The 17,744-nt window shown below is 57.7% G+C and overlaps 5 protein-coding genes across 5 annotated transcripts; 3 read left to right on the top strand and 2 right to left on the bottom strand.

The window, feature by feature from the left end:
* Nucleotides 1-251: 251 nt before the first annotated feature.
* On the bottom strand, nucleotides 252-2,245 carry BKCO1_2600084 (xaa-pro aminopeptidase; the record flags this gene model as incomplete). The annotated part of the gene is made up of 9 exons (XM_020273487.1): nucleotides 252-293; nucleotides 350-476; nucleotides 533-651; nucleotides 708-929; nucleotides 983-1,016; nucleotides 1,078-1,526; nucleotides 1,582-1,709; nucleotides 1,760-1,792; nucleotides 1,846-2,245. The coding sequence occupies 9 exons, from the start codon at nucleotides 2,243-2,245 to the stop codon at nucleotides 252-254; spliced, it is 1,554 nt and encodes a 517-aa protein (XP_020130211.1).
* Nucleotides 2,246-2,627: 382 nt separating this feature from the next.
* Nucleotides 2,628-3,649, top strand: BKCO1_2600085 (nad-dependent deacetylase sirtuin-5; the record flags this gene model as incomplete). Its single annotated transcript, XM_020273488.1, has 2 exons — nucleotides 2,628-2,976; nucleotides 3,048-3,649. 2 exons carry the CDS (start codon nucleotides 2,628-2,630, stop codon nucleotides 3,647-3,649), a joined length of 951 nt encoding a protein of 316 aa, XP_020130210.1.
* Nucleotides 3,650-4,664: 1,015 nt separating this feature from the next.
* On the bottom strand, nucleotides 4,665-6,636 carry BKCO1_2600086 (bzip transcription factor (ap-1); the record flags this gene model as incomplete). The annotated part of the gene is made up of 3 exons (XM_020273489.1): nucleotides 4,665-4,824; nucleotides 4,884-6,064; nucleotides 6,112-6,636. 3 exons carry the CDS (start codon nucleotides 6,634-6,636, stop codon nucleotides 4,665-4,667), a joined length of 1,866 nt encoding a protein of 621 aa, XP_020130209.1.
* Nucleotides 6,637-8,048: 1,412 nt separating this feature from the next.
* BKCO1_2600087 (tudor pwwp mbt) lies at nucleotides 8,049-9,015 on the top strand (the record flags this gene model as incomplete). Its single annotated transcript, XM_020273490.1, has 3 exons — nucleotides 8,049-8,102; nucleotides 8,160-8,880; nucleotides 8,930-9,015. The coding sequence occupies 3 exons, from the start codon at nucleotides 8,049-8,051 to the stop codon at nucleotides 9,013-9,015; spliced, it is 861 nt and encodes a 286-aa protein (XP_020130208.1).
* A 2,289-nt stretch (nucleotides 9,016-11,304) lies between these two features.
* On the top strand, nucleotides 11,305-16,745 carry BKCO1_2600088 (abc drug exporter; the record flags this gene model as incomplete). The annotated part of the gene is made up of 5 exons (XM_020273491.1): nucleotides 11,305-14,230; nucleotides 14,361-15,787; nucleotides 15,838-16,050; nucleotides 16,440-16,494; nucleotides 16,570-16,745. 5 exons carry the CDS (start codon nucleotides 11,305-11,307, stop codon nucleotides 16,743-16,745), a joined length of 4,797 nt encoding a protein of 1,598 aa, XP_020130207.1.
* Nucleotides 16,746-17,744: the final 999 nt, after the last annotated feature.

The following is a 17,744-nucleotide window of genomic DNA, read 5'->3' on the forward strand; positions in this document are numbered from 1 at the left end:
CATTTCCTGCCAAGCGAACATGATAAATAGGAAGGATGACTAGTTGTGATTGAAAAAACGTTCCGGAGAGATGGAGAGAGCCATGTGGCAACCCCTGGAGCACCCGCATGCACCTGGTCGTCGGTCGACATTGTTGGCACGCAGAAACTTACAAGACTATACATTTTTTAACACCCTACTGTATAATGCTACACTGAAATTTACGGAAGGATAAGGTAACCCCTTCGTGAGAGGGCTTCAAGGGTCTCAACTTAATCAACTCCTCTCCGCTCGAGGGATTCGATGTCAATAACCTGGATACACATTAGTAAGGTCTGCTTCTTGAGATAGTTCTCGCTCTGGCACTCACCTCCTTGACTGCCTCGGTCGTGAGAATGAGGGGGCTCTGCGGCTGCACACAGACGCTGTCCTCAATGCGGATTGCCATACCCCGGAAGTGTTCGGGCCACCTTTCGTCGTCGGGGACGTAGACGCCACTGCAAGATGTGCTTAGTGAATCAGAATGCGAGAAACCCGCAGAGAAGGTGCTTACGGCTCGATGGTGATACACTGCCCCTCTGTAAGTTTCTTGTTGCGCGGGAAACCGGGCGAGTCGTGTACATCAAGGCCGATGTAATGACCCAAATGGTGAGGAAACAGCGTTTCCAATGCCTGAAAATCGATAAGCATAGTACTCCGACATGGAAGTCGAGACGGTGAAAACTTACGTTCCCGGACATGTTGAACCCCAATTGCGTCAATCCATCCTTCAGACTTTCACAGGCTATGTTGTGCAGTTTATCTAGCGACAGTTGCGCGTCTTCTCTGCAAAGAGATACGCAGCTTCTTTGAACCTTAAGAACGACCTCATAGAGATCTTTCTGGGCTGGTGTGAATTTGCCGTTGATTGGCCAAGTGCGCGTGATGTCCGTGATGTAGCCTCCGTATTCCTGTGGCAGGTTATCAGAAGGCAGATTCAAATAGCCGGGATTGCGGTGCTTACGCCTCCAGCATCCACAAGGACCATCTCTCCATCGCTGTGGGGATCAAGTCAATGGACTGCACGTTGAAAGATTTGATATGCCAGGGTGTGCGTACTTCAACACATTGTCGTTCCTGACATAATGGATGCTCAGCCCGTTCTTCCCGCCTGCTACGACCGGGATGTAGGCAATACCGTCGCAGCCCATCATCTTGAAACCGAAATCCATATGCGCATGGAGCTCTTTTTCGGTGGAGAACTCGTTCTTCATGGCATGAGTAAAGGTTCTTGCGGATGCTTGTCCTGCCTTGCGCATGTTCCGGATTTCGGCTGCACTCTTGTACATGCGAAGCTCATTCATGAGCGGCCTCAGAGGCTTCACCGCAGATGGCGCTACAGACTGTAAAGCTTTCGGAAAGCCATTGTCGCCTGTGTACATGGTTCCGCCTAGATACCTCGTGATGGCAGACCTGTGATCGAGACTTCGTGGAAGGTCGGTGTATATGTTCTCGTTGCGCTTGAGGATCTCTGGGATGTTCTTGCCAATGTCTTTGATGGCTCCGGCCTTCGTCCTTTCAGCATCAACGAGCCAGATAGTCCGGAACGTGCAGTTTCCATACCTCGTCAGCATTGAAGACATCCAAGGCGGCCTGAAGGCCTGATCGAGCACCGTCCCACATCTCTGCGTGGGCATCCTTGGGCCTCACGTAGAGACGGAAGACATAATCATCGCCAGACCCAGTCTTTTCTATACCACATCAGCCGCGCTCATGGAGTCTTGCCGGCCCAAATTATTACCGATAATAGCCAGCGCCTCGGGCTCGTTGAAGCCTGCCAAATCAACTCAGTATCCTAGTGGCTGCCCGTACACTCGAAGCTCGTACCGGTCAGGTAGAAGAAATCGGGATCCTGGTGAAACTCGTAGAAGACGGCGCCAGAGCGGAACTTGGTGTCAGATCCAGCGAGGATGGCTACGCTGTTCGGCGGCATTGCTCTTGCAAGAGCGTCGCGGCGTTGAGCATATTCGAGGGCGGTGATGCCCGGCGTCACTGTTGCTGCTGTGTTAGTTCTCCGCCAGAGCTTGTGGAATCGGCTCGGCGATTGCTTGCCTTCGCCTGGCTGAAGCAGATGCGGGTGCGTCTCATGGAGAGGCTGGCCGAACTGAAGCTCAGCGGCTGAGACGAGTTGACGGCGGGCAGGGGCCTGGTGGAAGGCACGCCGTACGGCGCGAGGGGCCTGGACCCGAGCAGCAGCGTGCAGAACACGCAGACTGCTTCTGAACATAGCGAATGGGTGCGGGTGTCGGGCGGAGATGGGGTGCGGCGCGACAAGATTGCTTCGGTGCTGTTATCGATAACATCGGCCGTGCCGTGATTCGCCGGGTCTGACGTCGGTCGGGCTGCTCCTTGACGCGCCTTCCACCCTCAGCGCCGCCCTAAAGCATCTACTACCCGACATTGCCTGCTCACTGTGTCACCGCCCGTCCTTGTCGCGCCGCACTGCTGCCTGGCGTCCTTCTGCTTGGCTTTCATCACCGCTTGTTGAACCAAATCTACGGCTGGGCGTCACTGATCCGCGGCGCGGGGCTATAAATTATCTCCACCATCTTTTTCAAGAACACCCACGCAGGCCAGCCATCATTCCGTCTCCAAGACCCTTTCTCAGGATGGTCTCCACGGCGGCATCACCCGTCGCGGGCATCCCTGCTGCCGATATCGAGTCCTTCCAGAAACACCTCCAGTCCTCCAACCGCATCCTGGCACTACTGGGAGCAGGCCTCTCAGCTTCGTCCGGCCTCCCCACCTTCCGCGGAGCCGGTGGAATCTGGCGCACCCATGATGCCACCACCCTAGCTACCGTCGAAGCCTTCGAGGCAGATCCAGGGCTCGTGTGGCAATTCTACTCGTACCGCAGGCACATGGCCCTCAAGGCCAAGCCGAACCGCGCCCACCTCGCCCTGGCCGAGCTAGCCAAGAAGAAGCCAAACTTCCAGACTTTAAGCCAAAACGTCGACGGTAAGTCCCCCAGCTCCCCCCCCCCCCCCAGCCAAACCCCCCCCCCCCCCCAATATCTCATCCCCACCCAGGCCTATCCCAACGCGCCGGCCACCCGCGCTCGCAACTGCACCTCCTCCACGGCAACCTCTTCGACGTAAAATGCAGCTCCTTCTTCTGCCGCCACGTCCAGCACGACAACTTCGCCGACCCCATCGTCCCCGCCCTCGCCATCCCCACCAACCGCAGCCGCAGCGCCAGCCCAGCCCAGGACCAGGACCCCTCAGACCCCAGCACCGCCCTCCCGGAGCTCCGCCTGCAAGACCTCCCCCACTGCCCGTCCTGCACGCACGGCCTGCTCCGGCCCGGCGTCGTGTGGTTCGGCGAGGCGCTCCCCAAGGCCACGATGGCGCGGGTCGACGGCTTCATCGACGCGGCCGACCGCATCGACCTCGTCATGGTCATCGGCACCAGCTCGACCGTCTACCCCGCCGCGGCCTACGCCGAGCGCGCGCGCGCAAAGGGCGCCCGCGTCGCCGTCGTCAACACGGAGCGCACGGACGCGGTGAGGGGCGAGGAAGGGGATTGGTTCTTCCAGGGGGACGCGGGCGTCGTGGTGCCCGAGCTGTTGAGGGGGGTGGTCGGGGAGGTGGGGGAGTTTGAGGAGGAGGGGGAGGAGGAGGGGGGGTTGTGATGGGAGGAGGAGGAGAGGGGGTGGCGGTTGGGCGGCGGGGGTTTTTTTTTCCTCCTTTCTTCTTTTCATCTTGGGGTATTGGGGAAGGAGGGGGGTTTGGCTGATGTTCTTTTGAAGCGTCTTGATGGGGGAGGAGTTCGGACGGGGAAGAGTGTGGGATGACGCAGTAGAAGCATATCAAGGGGAACTGATGTGGTGACGCTAGGCTCAGCCTGTCGAACGGCTATTGAAAATTGTGGAGTTGAAGAGGTATGCCTTACGACCCATAGCATGCAGCAGGAGTCGAACCGATTCGTTGAAAAGTTGATTTGACATCTCGGTTCTGTGGACCCTGGGTAGCTACTCTAAAGAGCACCGAACCTAGTAGCATAAATTTGGCGACAATGGTAAGGTATTGAACTTGAAATTCAGGACTAGCTATTGCTTTGAAAGCAGCGAAGAGAATATGACCCGACCACGAACCATCCTCCCTTACGCTGAGCGATCATGTTGAGACCCTTTTCTCTTTCCACCCAAGTATCTCGAGCTACATACGATAGCCCTGTAGATCAGTGAACGTGATAGCAATGAGATACCACTTCCGATCGTGACGCCACGTACCGTCATCCGAGGTGCGGTTCAGTGGCCAATAAACCCTCCCCTAAAATCTTTATTTAAAAAGAGACCCAGACCCAGCAGTCCAGAAGACTTTGAAGAGCATCTCAAAAACTTGCCAAAAGTGAGCGTGTTTGCGCAGAGCGCCAACATCATCGTGAACGAAGATCGGAGGATCTGAATGAAAATAGAGGGGACATGAAGACCTCACTAGCGCCGGAACACGATTTCGCCGTTCTCCCTGTGACTGTGGCTCCAGTCCCTCGAAATGAAGAATCCATATGGTATTGCTTGCCCCAATCGCCAGACCAATCACCGTGATGACGTGATGCAGTCGAATCCGATAAGCCGAAGCGCCGTTAAAGATGATGCCCAAGAGTTGTTCGTTTTCCGATATGGTACAGTCCGGTTTTGGCAGCGCTTAGGGCTTGTCTGGCAGCCTCTTGAGCGCAGCTTCAACATCTTTGCTGTCCACCACAACGCCGCTTTCCGAACAGCGGGCCTTGGCGCGAAGCTCGGTGCAAAGGCCGTCGATATCGATTGAGCCATCCTTGAAGTCTGGTCGGTTTTGCAACTTGTCCCTGTTGTCAGTTTGTCAGTGTCAGCTGCTCCTAAAATACTGAGAAAGGCTAACACGGACCAGATCTTGTGGCAGCTGAGGAGCGAGTTGGGATCTTCACCAGGCACGACTTCGTCGTCATCGCCATCCTGAATCTTATCGATACTTTCCATGGGGTTGGACTTTGAGATACCAGGGCTCTGGTTATCAAAGTTGAACGGGCTTCCGAAGTCTGCCGTCGGAAATGCTTCGTTGAAGAAACCTCCAGTAAAGTCTCCATCGCCAACCACGGCAGTTTGCGGCTCGCGGTAGTCGCCGAAGAGAGACGGGTTGAATTGGTTGTTGTTTTGCGAGGCCAGCCAGTCGATGCCGAAGCTGTCGTTTGTGTTGGAGGTTGCAGCTGGCGTGCCGTTAGAGTCGGACAAGGCGCGAGGGATTGGATTGCGAGGATTGCCACAAGCCATGTTCAACTTCTCGCAGAAGGTCGTCTCACCTTCGGTCGTCACCGCACAAGAGAGTTCATGAGATCTGTCGTTTCCAGGCGAGGTGTGACTCGGCTCTGGTGACGTGCCGCAAGACGAGTTGGCGCCATATTGCGAAACAGATGAGGCAGACGGAGAATCGTTAGTAGACGAGTTGGAATGGCTGTTGAACTGGAACACGCGCTGAGTGCCAGTAGAGCTGGATGTGCTGCCACGCCCGCCGCTACTCTTTCTGGGGAGGCCGTTCATGCCGGGAGAGTTGTAATCAGAACCGGAGGCAGGAGAGGCCTTGTCTGGCGAGCGCACGCCGTTTTGCTGGCTGGTAGGGCTGACACTTCGTGCAGCACTGCCTTGGCGGTTGAGAACGCCAGGTGCGGAGTTTTGGGTTGCTGGCTTGGCTGCTGTCGGGCTGCTCTTGTCGCCGTTCGAAAGAGAGCCATTGTTGTTGAAAATCTGGGATCCAGGAAGGGCACCAAAACGAGGAAATTCGAACTGGAAGTTACTCGATGGAGGGGAGTTGTTGTTGTTGTTGTTGTGAGATAGCAGCGAGGGGAAACCAGAGGGCCTTGAGATGCCGGTGGTGTTGGATGACAGACGCTTGCGGTACTCACGCAGTTCCATTTGAAGTCTCTCCACCTGAGCACGGAGGAGACCATTCTCGTGGTTTGCTGCGTCCGAAGCCTTCTGAAGCTCGCCGACCTTGGTTTCCAGGTCCTTCAAGTGCTTCTCCTTCCGTTCTCTGAACGCACGCTGGGCAGCTCGGTTCTGGGCTTTGCGTTTCTTCTGTGTGTCAGTGTTGACCCTCACAAGTGAGCAAAGGTACTCACAGTCGTTGGCTCAGAAGTCAGAGGCTTCCGTCCCGGTTTTTTCGCCGTCTTGTCTTCACCTTCCCTTCGCTTACCACCGCCCTCTGCCTCTTCATCGTCGTCATCCGGACTCTTACGCTTGTCGCCAGTCTCATTTTCGCCGTCGGCACCAGGCTGATCGGGAGATGTAGAAGATTGAGCCTGATCGCCAGGCAGGCTCCCGATGAGCAAGTCGCTAGTATCGTTGGGATCGAATTCAAAGCCGGTGTCCCCATCAAGGAAATCGACGTAGGGGCTTTCTTCCAGGTTGAAATTGTCGAAGCCTGCACCAGCGCCATCCGGAGGAAAGAAGTTGGGATCAAGGCCGTCGAGCAAAAATTGTTGCGACGGATTCCCGTCCGAAGGCTTCTTGGCCTGGCTGTTCGTGGAGCCAGCCGGCCTGCCGCCACGGTTGTTAGAGTTCAACGCAGCCATGAGGAGGTCTTGTTGGTTGGGGGAAAGGTAGGGGTGCGAGTTGAATGGGTCATTGTTCGTGGTGCCGGCCATGGCGAAGAATGAAACCGCGGAGCAAAAGCGGCGATATCAAGCGGGGTGATCGGTGGGGTTGCGTTCAATAATTCAAGGCAGAAGCGACCCGGAAGCTATGCGAAGGCGACGGAACACGGTATTTGCGCGACTAATGTCAGAATCCTGCGGCGAGGTGGCTGGATGGTAGAAATGTGCGCTGCCTCGGTCTTGGACTGACGTTAGTGAGAGCCCACGCTGCAACAACACGGCGCAGCAGAAAAGGGCGGCGTGAGACTGTCGGCGCAAGGAATGCAGTCGACACGGATGGTACGGGCATGCTCCAGCCTCGCGCGATGCTCAGGCAGCAGCGGAGTAGAAATCATATGGTGAAGGTCGGGGCGGGCGAGGCGAGGCTTGCTGGGACGGGCTCACCTCCGGCTTCCCTGGGACCCTGCAGACCACGCATGCGTCGGCCACGGCAGGATAGCGACAATGTTCTCTCGACCCGTCTCTGAGGGCGAGTCCCGGACAGCTCGCGGATGTTGCGGATGAGGGCGAGGCGAAGGTGGCCGGAGGGGATGGGTCAGAGGCGCATGTCAGATCAGATTGTTCTGGGCCACAAGAGGAGTAGCGCGCCGGGGGGGGCTTTGCTGGAGCGGCGGGGGCTCGGGGGCGATTGGCAGGTTTGGATTGGTGGATAAGAAGGCGGATCGGGGCAGTCGTCAAGGAACAGGTGCGGGAAGGTGATGGAAGGCGAAGGCGCTCGGCGGCGGCGCTTGGTTTGTCAGCAGTAAAGCAGCGTGCAGGGCCGAGCTTGCTTAAGGCTGAGCGGGCGCGCCGCTGCGGCCGCGCTGCTTTAACCAGGGCCGCGGCGCTCCTCACTGTGTCACCGTCAGCCGGCGGCCGAAAACGCTCTGCTGCAGCCCAGCGGCGACGTGATGCACCTGCGAAGTCGCGCGTCGCCCATCAGCGTCTGACATCACCTCGCCGTCTTCGCACTCGAGTCGCCAGCGAAGCTTGAGTCAGCGCCGCTGCAGCCGCACGCTCCAGACCCCCGTATGTCATGCCGCTGGCTGCGGGCAGAGCCGACTTCTGCACCCCCGTGCGCGCGTGTCTAAATTGCCCACCTCGCAACAGTCCGTCGGCCGCCGTGCCGCCACCGCGCCTGTCTCTCCTGTACACGTGACACTCCGAAGTTGCGCCGGGCTGGCACGCTTGGGCGTTCGGCCGGGGCTTATCGATCGGATCCGCGTCGCGCTCTGTTCCTGACCTGACCGCGCACCGCCAACGCGCTCCACCTCCTCCGTCGTCATTGCGCTCCCGCTCCTGCCCCCGTGCCCCCGCCGCAGCCACACAGCCAAGCCCGACTTTGCCCTTCAGCCTCTCCGCAAGCGGTAACGTGTGTCTGCGACAAGCTCTGCGCATCGCTTGTCTCAGATCTACTGAACAACATGAGTAGCACCCTCCAGGACCTTGAGGACTCCCTCAAGGACTTCACCACCCAGGTCCGGGCCCCTTTAACAGCACCCATCTGCTTGGTGCGTCCGCTGACGTTGCTACAGCTCGAGGAGACGAATGCGAACCTTGATATCGAGCCTGAGAATGCCGGCCTTCTGGCGCTCAAAGCCGAGCTAGAGGGCGGCATCGCTACCTTCCAAGTCTTGCTCGAAGAAGAACGCGCGCGTGCTCCTGCCCCGAAGCCCCCTTCGCCGCCCGCTGTCAAGGAGAAATGGTCCAAGGAGAACCACCCCGCTTTCAGGAAAGTCGCCCCGCCGCCGGCCGATGACGAACCTGCCGCCCCCATCTCCTACAAGGTCAACGACGTAGTCCTTGCGAAGTGGAAGACTGGTGACAAGTCTTTCTACCCTGCCAAGATCCTGAGCATCACGGGCTCCTCGACCTCTCCGACTTATCACATCAAGTTCACCCAATACAACGAGACCGAGACTCTTGCCGCCCACGAGATCAAGCCCATCTCGAACGAGTCGAAGAAGCGCAAGATCGATGGCTCTCCAGTCACACCGACAACCCCAACCACTCCCGCCACCTCTGGCGTCATCTCTGCTGCTGCGGACATCAACCCGGCCCTTGCTAGCCAAGCAAAGAAGGAGCCGAGCAAAGTCAGCGATGGCCCCCCAAAGCCGGCCAAGATTCCCCGCAAAGTGAAGGCGAACAAGGAACTGGAGTCGAACAAGAGCAAGTGGCAACAGTTTGCAGCGTCGGGCAAGGGTATGAAGAAGAAGGAGAGCATGTTCCGTACCGGCGCTAGCGTCACGGCTCGCGGTGAGTATCAGCCCCGCACAAGGCGTAACAACGGCTAATCATGGCGCAGTTGGCTTCACTGGCTCCGGTCAAGAGATGCGCAAGGATCCCACACGCAGTCGTCACATCTACCAGACGAACGAAGACGAGGAGTGAAGGGGCATGGATTTCGGAACACAAGGAGTTGGTTTGGCGAATGGAGTTTGGATGAACGATGCTGGACACAAGCACTCCCGAGTATCCCACGTCACTACTGCGCTAGGACAGATGCTAATCGGCGGCTGCAAGGCTTGGTGCCCTTGGCCTAAACTAGGTATACAGACATGGTGAAGTCTCACCAACGCAAGGACTTGGACCAGTCACGAACAACAGACACGTTCGCTTGTACATTGGTCCACGAATCTCTACAATCAGAAGAAAATCCTTAAGTTCAGATTGATCGTGCTCATACGGGAATGTTATTCTGACGGGCATCATCTGTGTCAATTAGGTGCCGTCGTGGGATGTCGCTTCCCAATTCCCTTGGCTAACCCGCGGACCCTGATTCTTTGAATGATTAAATATGTCGGCCCCATTTTTGCTTCACTTGAAGCATGCACTCTTGAGATTTAGGGACGCAAGAGCCAGCATGCAGAATCCGTTCGCCTCCCAAGTGGCCTTCCAAGGGTCCACCAATTGCCCACCAGTTTGGTCGAAAGTCATCTAGCTATGTGTTCTTCTTAGCGTTTGTGCCGGCCTATAAAAGAAATTGGCGGGTTTTCCCGTGCGCTGGGTCAAAGTAACTCATGCTGGTCAAAAGTCTCTTTCATCGGCTGTGCACGGGCCATTGCTACTATTTTCTGGCCGAAAGCTCCACCAGGAGAAAATTTCTCGATGCCGAGCACCGCCTGGCCATCTTGCTGGCTTCACAGCCACTGGTCCACTAAAGGTCCCGAGTTCAAACCTCGGGCGTCGTACAATCATTTGTTTTGTTTTGGATAATCCGTGTGGACGCGGAGACATGATGATTCGGTATGGTTACCTCTTCAAAAGTAACTAGTTGCTTTGCAACCATCAACGAACGCTCAGATCATGCACTTCATTCTTAACCGTCGTTCATCCAGTCGTGGATTCTTATTATTCTATGGGTTCAATCATTTCCCTTTCCTCTTTTTTGGCTGTAGAGGCGAGCCTTCCTGTACAAGAGCAACACAGTGACGGCGTAGCCTCGGGAGTCGGTCACTGGTGGTAATAACCCGACGTTGGAACACAACAATGGGCTCCCAAAGCTTCACTGTTCATAAGTATTTTGTGCTGGATCTACGTCGGGGGTCAACGCGGACACTCGGGTGTGGCTACATAATTCCAAGCTTTATGTTACATCTATGATTGTCCAAAGAACGGGACATAAGCAGTGGTCACCCTACAAACCTCAATGGCAACGTCCTCCCTCTTTAACCGTAGACCAAATCCTTTCTTTCTTTCTCTTCAAGGGCTAACGAATTATAATGCAACTCATGTTCACCATTGCTTCTTTGTCATGCTTTATCACTTTCTGCGGTTTCTTGATGAATGGCCCTATCGTGATCCAGATTCGAAGTTGGTTCATCATTTGGCGCGAGCTTTCCTGACTCCGTATGCTATTCAAAAACAGGTGGTTTTGATCATCAAGGGAGGTGTTGCTGTTAGCCACCGAGCAGGTCAAATGGAACCAGTTAGGGCAGTACCAAGTTGAGGGATCTCGATTCAAACCGAGAATGCCGGTATGTGATAGCTGGTGGAAAGAACTGAGCCATTGATCCGCATCTGTCTCACAGTAATGTTTCATCATACCACCTACGTGAGTAGTTGAATCCTTTGTCTAGATACGCTTGTGCATGGAAGTGCCGTTGTTCTCAGCTTCGGTCCCCACACGGAGGAACGGGAGTCTGCTCGCCGGCGGACCGGGGCGAGGAAGGCCGTGTCTAGGACCGAAAAAGGAAAATCCACCGATCTGCGCACCCAAGTTGCCAAGCATGCGATCCTGACGTCGATCGCGTCTATTTGAACGTGCGGCACGCGGACAGCAAGTTGCCTGCGGCCTAGCAGCTGGGCACCATCATCGATATCTCGCTGTGCTGAGGGCGTGTCGTGGCCCGGGGCATGATGTGATTGGATCGGGGGTCGGATTTGGCGGCTGAAGAAAGCTCCGACCGCCATGGGATGGCTTTTCGTTGTGGTGACGCAATGGAATCCGTCCACCTGCATCCTTCAGCCGTACAAACCCAGCCAGGTTCGTGTCCTTTTGCGTGCTCGGGGCTCGGCGTTCAAGACCTCCGTGAAAGATGACATCTTTGTCGTGGCGCACCCGGCCAGTAGCCTTCTTTTTGAGCGCTGCTACAAAACCTCGGTGGGCCCCGTGCCTCGCGTTCTTTGTTTGCTTTCAACTGCCATGCTGTCCTGAACTTGTCTTGCATCTCTCCAGCCATGGACACTGACCATTCGGAGAAGCCCACGCCAGACGTCGAGGGAGAGATCCCAGGCGGCTGGCTGGAGACGCCTGCTGCGAACAGTGAACTGACCGAGTATCCTGGAACCTCCCGGCAAATCTCGTCCCCAAGTGTTAGACGCGCTGGATCCGCACAGCAACACCCCTTGCATGTCGCAACCTTCACCGGCACCCATGGACACAGTCCATCTTCTGGCGAGGACACGGCCGCCCCGAGCCCCAAGGACGAAGAAAGCATATACACGCCCATCAGCCACATGCGCGAATCCATCGAAGACTACCACAGCGACAAGGAGAAGGAGGACGAGGCGGAGGGCGGCTTCATGCCCATCAAGACGGGCGCGGAGCAGCAAACGAAAAGCGAAAGGCCCGGCCCGAAGACGACGCCCTCCGGCCGGGCCATCACCGAGGACGACCTCTTCCGCGCGCTGTCGCGCCGGCGGACCAACCAGTCGACCGCCTCGACGGCCGCCGCCGCCGACGACCCGGAACACCTGGCCGAGCAGGAGGAGATCAACCGCCTGCTCTCCCGCATGTTCGGCCAGTCGCGGCAGCAGAACTCGGAGGAGGAGCGCACGAGGCACACGGGCATGGTGTTCAAGGACCTCACGGTCAAGGGCATGGGCGTGGGGGCGGCGCTGCAGCCGACGACCGGCGACATCTTCTTGAATCCGTTTCGCTTCGTCAAGAATCTTGTCACCAAGGGCCCGCGGCAGGCGGCCGGGAAGCCGCCGGTCAGGACGCTGATCGACAACTTTTCGGGATGCGTGAAGCCGGGGGAGATGCTGCTGGTGCTTGGTCGCCCCGGCGCTGGGTGCTCGACCTTCTTGAAGGTCATTGGGAATCAGCGCTTTGGATATGAGAGCGTCGAGGGAGACGTGACGTATGGAGGCACGTCGGCCGAGGTCATGGCGAAAAAATACAGGAGCGAGGTCTTGTATAACCCGGAGGAGGACCTTCATTACGCGACGCTCAGCGTCAAGAACACGTTGTCTTTCGCGCTGAAGACAAAGACGCCGGGGCAAGATTCCAGGAAGGAGGGAGAGTCGAAGCAGGACTACGTTCAGGAGTTCTTGCGCGTTGTCAGCAAGCTCTTCTGGATCGAACACACGCTTGGAACCAAGGTTGGCTCGGCATTCGTGCGCGGCGTCTCCGGTGGTGAGAAGAAGCGTGTCAGTATTGCCGAGGCCATGATCACGAAGGCGTCTGTACAGGCTTGGGACAACAGCACGAAGGGGTTGGATGCCTCGACTGCATTGGAATACGTCCAGAGCCTACGTTCGCTCACCAACATGGCGCGCGTCTCCACTTCCGTTGCCCTCTACCAGGCTGGAGAGAGTCTTTACAGTCTCTTTGACAAAGTCGTGCTCATTGACGAGGGCAAATGCTGCTATTTCGGTCCCGCGGATGAGGCTCCCGCCTACTTCAAGGAACTGGGATTCGTGCAGCCTGCCCGTTGGACGAACGCAGATTTCCTTACCTCAGTAACCGACCATCACGAGCGTCATGTCAAGGAAGGATGGGAGAACCGCATTCCCAGATCCGCCGAACAATTCGCCGACACATTCTTCAAGAGCGAGAGGCACAGGAAGAACCTGAAGGAGATCGAAGAGTTCCAAGAAGAGACGCGACTTCAAGCGGAGGAACGCCGCGCTGCCGCCAGCAAGGCCACCAAGACGAAGAACTACACCATTTCCTTCCCCAAGCAGGTGATAGCCTGTACGAAACGGCAGTTCCTTGTCATGATCGGGGACAAGCAGTCACTTGCCGGTAAATGGGGTGGTATTCTTTTCCAGGCCCTGATCGTGGGAAGCTTGTTCTACGACCAGCCCAAGACGGCCGCCGGCGTCTTCACCCGCGGCGGTGTCATGTTCTTCATGCTCCTTTTCAACGCCCTGCTTGCCTTGGCCGAGCTGACGGCCGCATTCGACTCGCGGCCCATCCTGCTAAAGCACAAGAGCTTCTCCTTCTACCGACCAGCCGCCTACGCCCTGGCCCAGACCGTCGTCGACGTCCCGCTCGTCCTCATCCAGGTCGCCATCTTCGACATCGTCGTCTACTTCATGTCGAACCTGCAGCGCACGGCCTCGCAGTTCTTCATCTCCCTGCTCTTCCTCTTCATCCTGACCATGACCATGTACGCATTCTTCCGCGCCATCGGCGCCCTCGTCGACAGCCTCGACGTGGCGACGCGCCTCACGGGCGTCGCCATCCAGATCCTCGTCGTCTACACCGGCTACCTGATCCCGCCGCGCAAGATGCACCCGTGGTTCAGCTGGCTGCGCTGGGTCAACCCCGTGCAGTACGGCTTCGAGGGGCTGATGGCCAACGAGTTCTACAACCTCGACATCGAGTGCGTCACGCCGTACCTCGTCCCTCAGGGGCCCGGCGCCGAACCGCGGTACCAGACGTGCGCGCTGCAGGGCAGCCAGCCCGGCCGTGAGACCGTCGCCGGCGCGGATTACATCGCGGTTGCGTACAGCTACTCGCGCAGCCATCTGTGGCGGAACTTTGGCATCATCTGCGCGTTCTTCATCTTCTTCGTCTGCCTGACGGCGCTTGGGATGGAGTTGCAGAAGCCGAACAAGGGCGGCGGAAGTGTGACCATCTATAAGCGTGGTCAGGCTCCCGAGTCCGTGAAGAAAGAAATGGAGAGCGCAAGTGAAAAGGGGGATGAGGAGAAGGGGGGACAGAATGGTGTTGCGGCTACGTCCTTCGAGGGCGATTCTAGCGGTTTGGAAAAGAGCAACGACGAAGCGAAGGGTGTGGCGAAGAATGACACGATCTTCACGTGGCAGAAGGTTAATTATACGATTCCGTATGAGAGCGGTGAGAGGCGGCTGTTGCAGAATGTGCAGGGCTACGTCAAGCCGGGGAAACTGACTGCATTAATGGGTGCTTCTGGTAAGTACTCCAAGGAGCCACTGTGGGGTTTCGAAGACTCGTCCCTTCTCAACCTTATCGCGGGAGGGACCAGTCTTCACCACACTGTGCAGACAGTTGAAATGTCTTCGCTGTTGCTAACAGGTAGCAGGAGCTGGCAAAACGACGCTTTTGAACACGCTCGCGCAGCGCATTCGGTTTGGGGTTGTGACTGGTGATTTCCTTGTCGACGGCAGACCACTTCCGCTATCATTCCAGCGTAGTACAGGCTTTGCCGAGCAGCAGGATGTGCATGAGTCTACTTCAACTGTGAGGGAGGCTCTCCGGTTCTCCGCCAAACTGCGCCAGCCCCGAGAAGTCCCACTTCAGGAAAAATACGACTACGTCGAGAAGATCATCGATCTCCTCGAGATGCGAGAAATTGCTGGAGCAACCATTGGAAATCCGGGAGCCGGCCTTAACCAGGAGCAACGGAAGCGCCTGACCATCGGGGTAGAGCTGGCGAGCAAGCCGGAGCTCCTCTTGTTTCTCGATGAGCCAACCTCCGGCCTGGATAGTGGTGCTGCCTTCAACATCGTTCGTTTCCTGCGCAAGCTAGCAGATGCAGGTCAGGCCCTGCTTGTTACTATCCACCAACCCTCCAGCGTTTTGTTTGAGAACTTTGACCAGCTTCTACTCCTCAAGAACGGCGGCCAGACTGTCTACTTCGGTGAGCTTGGCCACGACAGCAGGACCCTCATCAACTACCTGGAACGCAATGGAGCAAAGAAGTGTCCGTCAAAGATGAATCCTGCTGAGTATATGCTGGAGGCCATCGGCGCCGGTAACCCCGACTACAAGGGCCAGGATTGGGGAGACGTTTGGGAGGGATCACCCGAAAACGAGCAGCTCAGCAAAGAGATCCAACAGATCGTCTCCGATCGGCGACAAGCTGGCAACAAGGAAAAGGTCCGCGACGGCCGCGAATATGCCATGCCGCTGTCCACTCAGGTCTTCACCGTGCTCAAGCGGTCGTTCGTTGCCATGTACCGGTCGCCACAGTACGTCATGGGCATGACGATGCTGCACATCTTCACCGGCCTGTTCAACGGCTTCACCTTCTGGGACGTGGGCCACAGCCAGATCGACATGCAGTCGCGTCTCTTCTCGACCTTCATGACGCTGACCATCTCGCCTCCGCTCATCCAGCAGCTCCAGCCCCGCTTCCTGGAGGCGCGGTCCATCTTCGAGTCGCGCGAGTCCAACTCGAAGATTTACTCGTGGTTCGCTTTCACCACGGCGGCCATCGTCTCGGAGATTCCGTACCGCCTCGTGGCGGGCACGATTTATTGGGCTTGTTGGTATTTCCCCCCACACTTCCCCAGGGACACGTATACGGCAGTGAGCGTTTGGGCGTTCGTGATGGTGTTCGAACTGTATTACCTTGGATTCGGACAGGCGATCGCGTCGTTTGCGCCGAACGAGCTGCTGGCGTCCTTGTTGGTGCCCGTGTTCTTCCTGTTCGTCGTGAGTTTCTGCGGGGTGGTGGTGCCATTTGCGACGCTGCCGTACTTCTGGCGCTCCTGGATGTACCACTTGGTAAGTTTCGTGGTCTCGACTGTCGACGGGCACTTCTGACAGAGTGACAGTCTCCGTTCCGCTATCTTCTCGAGGGCTTTCTCGGACTGCTCACGCACAACCAGCGGGTGCAGTGCGACAGCCGCGAGATAGCTCGGTTCAACGCGCCACCGGGCCAGACGTGCGAGAGCTATGCAGGTCCATTCGCCCAGACGTCGGGCTACGTGCAGACCAATGACGACGGGACGTGCGGCTACTGCCAATACGCCACAGGGGACCAGTTTGTGAGTGCTTTATCTCTTTTTCCGGAACTCTTATCCCCCTGCCTGCCCTTCCCGCGACCTTTGCGCTAGAGCTCAGCCCGCTGCTCGCGCGTGAAATCGGGACACACCCCAGACAGCTGCTGGGCAGCTATCGGAACGGGCCGGGTACGGAATGGGCGATGCGCCGAATAGACCGCCTGTGCTGATAGCCGCCGAGGCGGCTCAGCCACCGCCCCCCAAGCACGCGAGCCGACCAGGGGGTCACCCCCATCTTTCCCCAACCCTCGCATGTGCCTTTCCGCTCCCGCTTCCGTCTTGTGATCCTGGACTGCGGGTTTTTCTCCGCATTTGCGTTTCAAGCTGTCTTTTTTGTTTCTTCCGCCGCTGGACGCAGCTAACGGAGCCAATAGGCCTCGAGTTTCAATGTCTTCTACCGTTATGTCTGGCGCGATTTTGGCATCATGTGTAAGTCCCGGCCCAACGCTCTCGCAACGGTGGGTAGCAGCGGCCGTGCATGTCGGCTAACCTGGAAATCGACAGGGGCGTATATCCTCTTCAACTTTGCCGTCGTCTACGCCTGCTCGTGGCTGTACCTTTCGGGCGGACGGAGGATCAAACAGGCGCTCAGTCCGACGCAGCGCAGACAGCAAAAGGAGAAGCTGAAGAAGCAGCAGCAGCAGGAGGAGGACATGAGCACCGGCGGCGGGCAGGTCTGAGGGTTTTTTTTGTTTCTTCCGTAGCGCCGTCGCCCTTGACGTTGGCCTGGCCCCCGGCGGGGCGGCCTTGCGTTTTCTTCAATAATACGTGAATAATAGATTGGCCTGCCTGTGGCTCGATCGGGACGAGGCGTGTCTCCGTGTGTCAGAAGGCAAGGTTGGCATGTGCTCACGGGCTGTTTCCGACGCTCTGTGGAGAATGCGCTAGCGGGGATGGGGCAATCTTACGTCAGAGGTTGCAAGCTCTCCCGCGCCAAACGCCAAAGTCCCTGACGTTTCAGCGTCCATGGCCGCGCGCGGCATGCACTTTGCACTTGTGCACTTGCTCTGTCGCCGCCAGGCCCCGCAGCCGCTGTCGACGCGTCCGCGGCCGCGATGCTCCTTCCTCTGTTGTGCAGGCAGCCGGCGAGCGACGCGTATGCCCTTGGTCCGATCAGAAACAACGGATCGTTCCAACCCGGCTAGACACGGGCGACGATAATTTATTCTGGGCTGTCATCGGCGCGTGGCCCATGGGGTCGCCGATCTCGCGGAAGGCGGACGCGCGAGCCAAGCAGCCCAGAGACAAGCAACGGGCTAGTCGTTGGTTGTCGCACCAGCAGGTACCGGACGCGGGCTGCGGCGGCATCATCTGGACAGCCCGAGGCCAGAATGTGCTGGGTCGGTGCGGCGCCTTTCCTGGCCCGGTCCCCCTCGGTCCCAGCGGCGGCAAACGACAGCGCGCGGCTGGCCAGTCGTGCGGACGGAGGGATTCGGGCGATCGAGGAGCGGGCGGCGGATGAGGCATTATCTCTGGGGCGGTTACGGGATGGGGGAGCAGGAGCAGCAGGGCTGTCGTCACAGCCAGGCGGGACGGCCAGTCGCAGGCCTGCGGAGTCAGCAGCAGCGCCTGTGAACGCGGGGCAGTCTAGGCGCTCGCTCCGCAGCCCCTCGATCGCCGCCCGCTTCTTTCGTCATCCACGCCTGCCTGCCGCCTGCCGCGCTCGCAGAAACGTCGAC

This window comes from Diplodia corticola (genome assembly GCF_001883845.1).
Source record: "Diplodia corticola strain CBS 112549 chromosome Unknown scaffold26, whole genome shotgun sequence".
NCBI lineage: Eukaryota > Fungi > Ascomycota > Dothideomycetes > Botryosphaeriales > Botryosphaeriaceae > Diplodia > Diplodia corticola.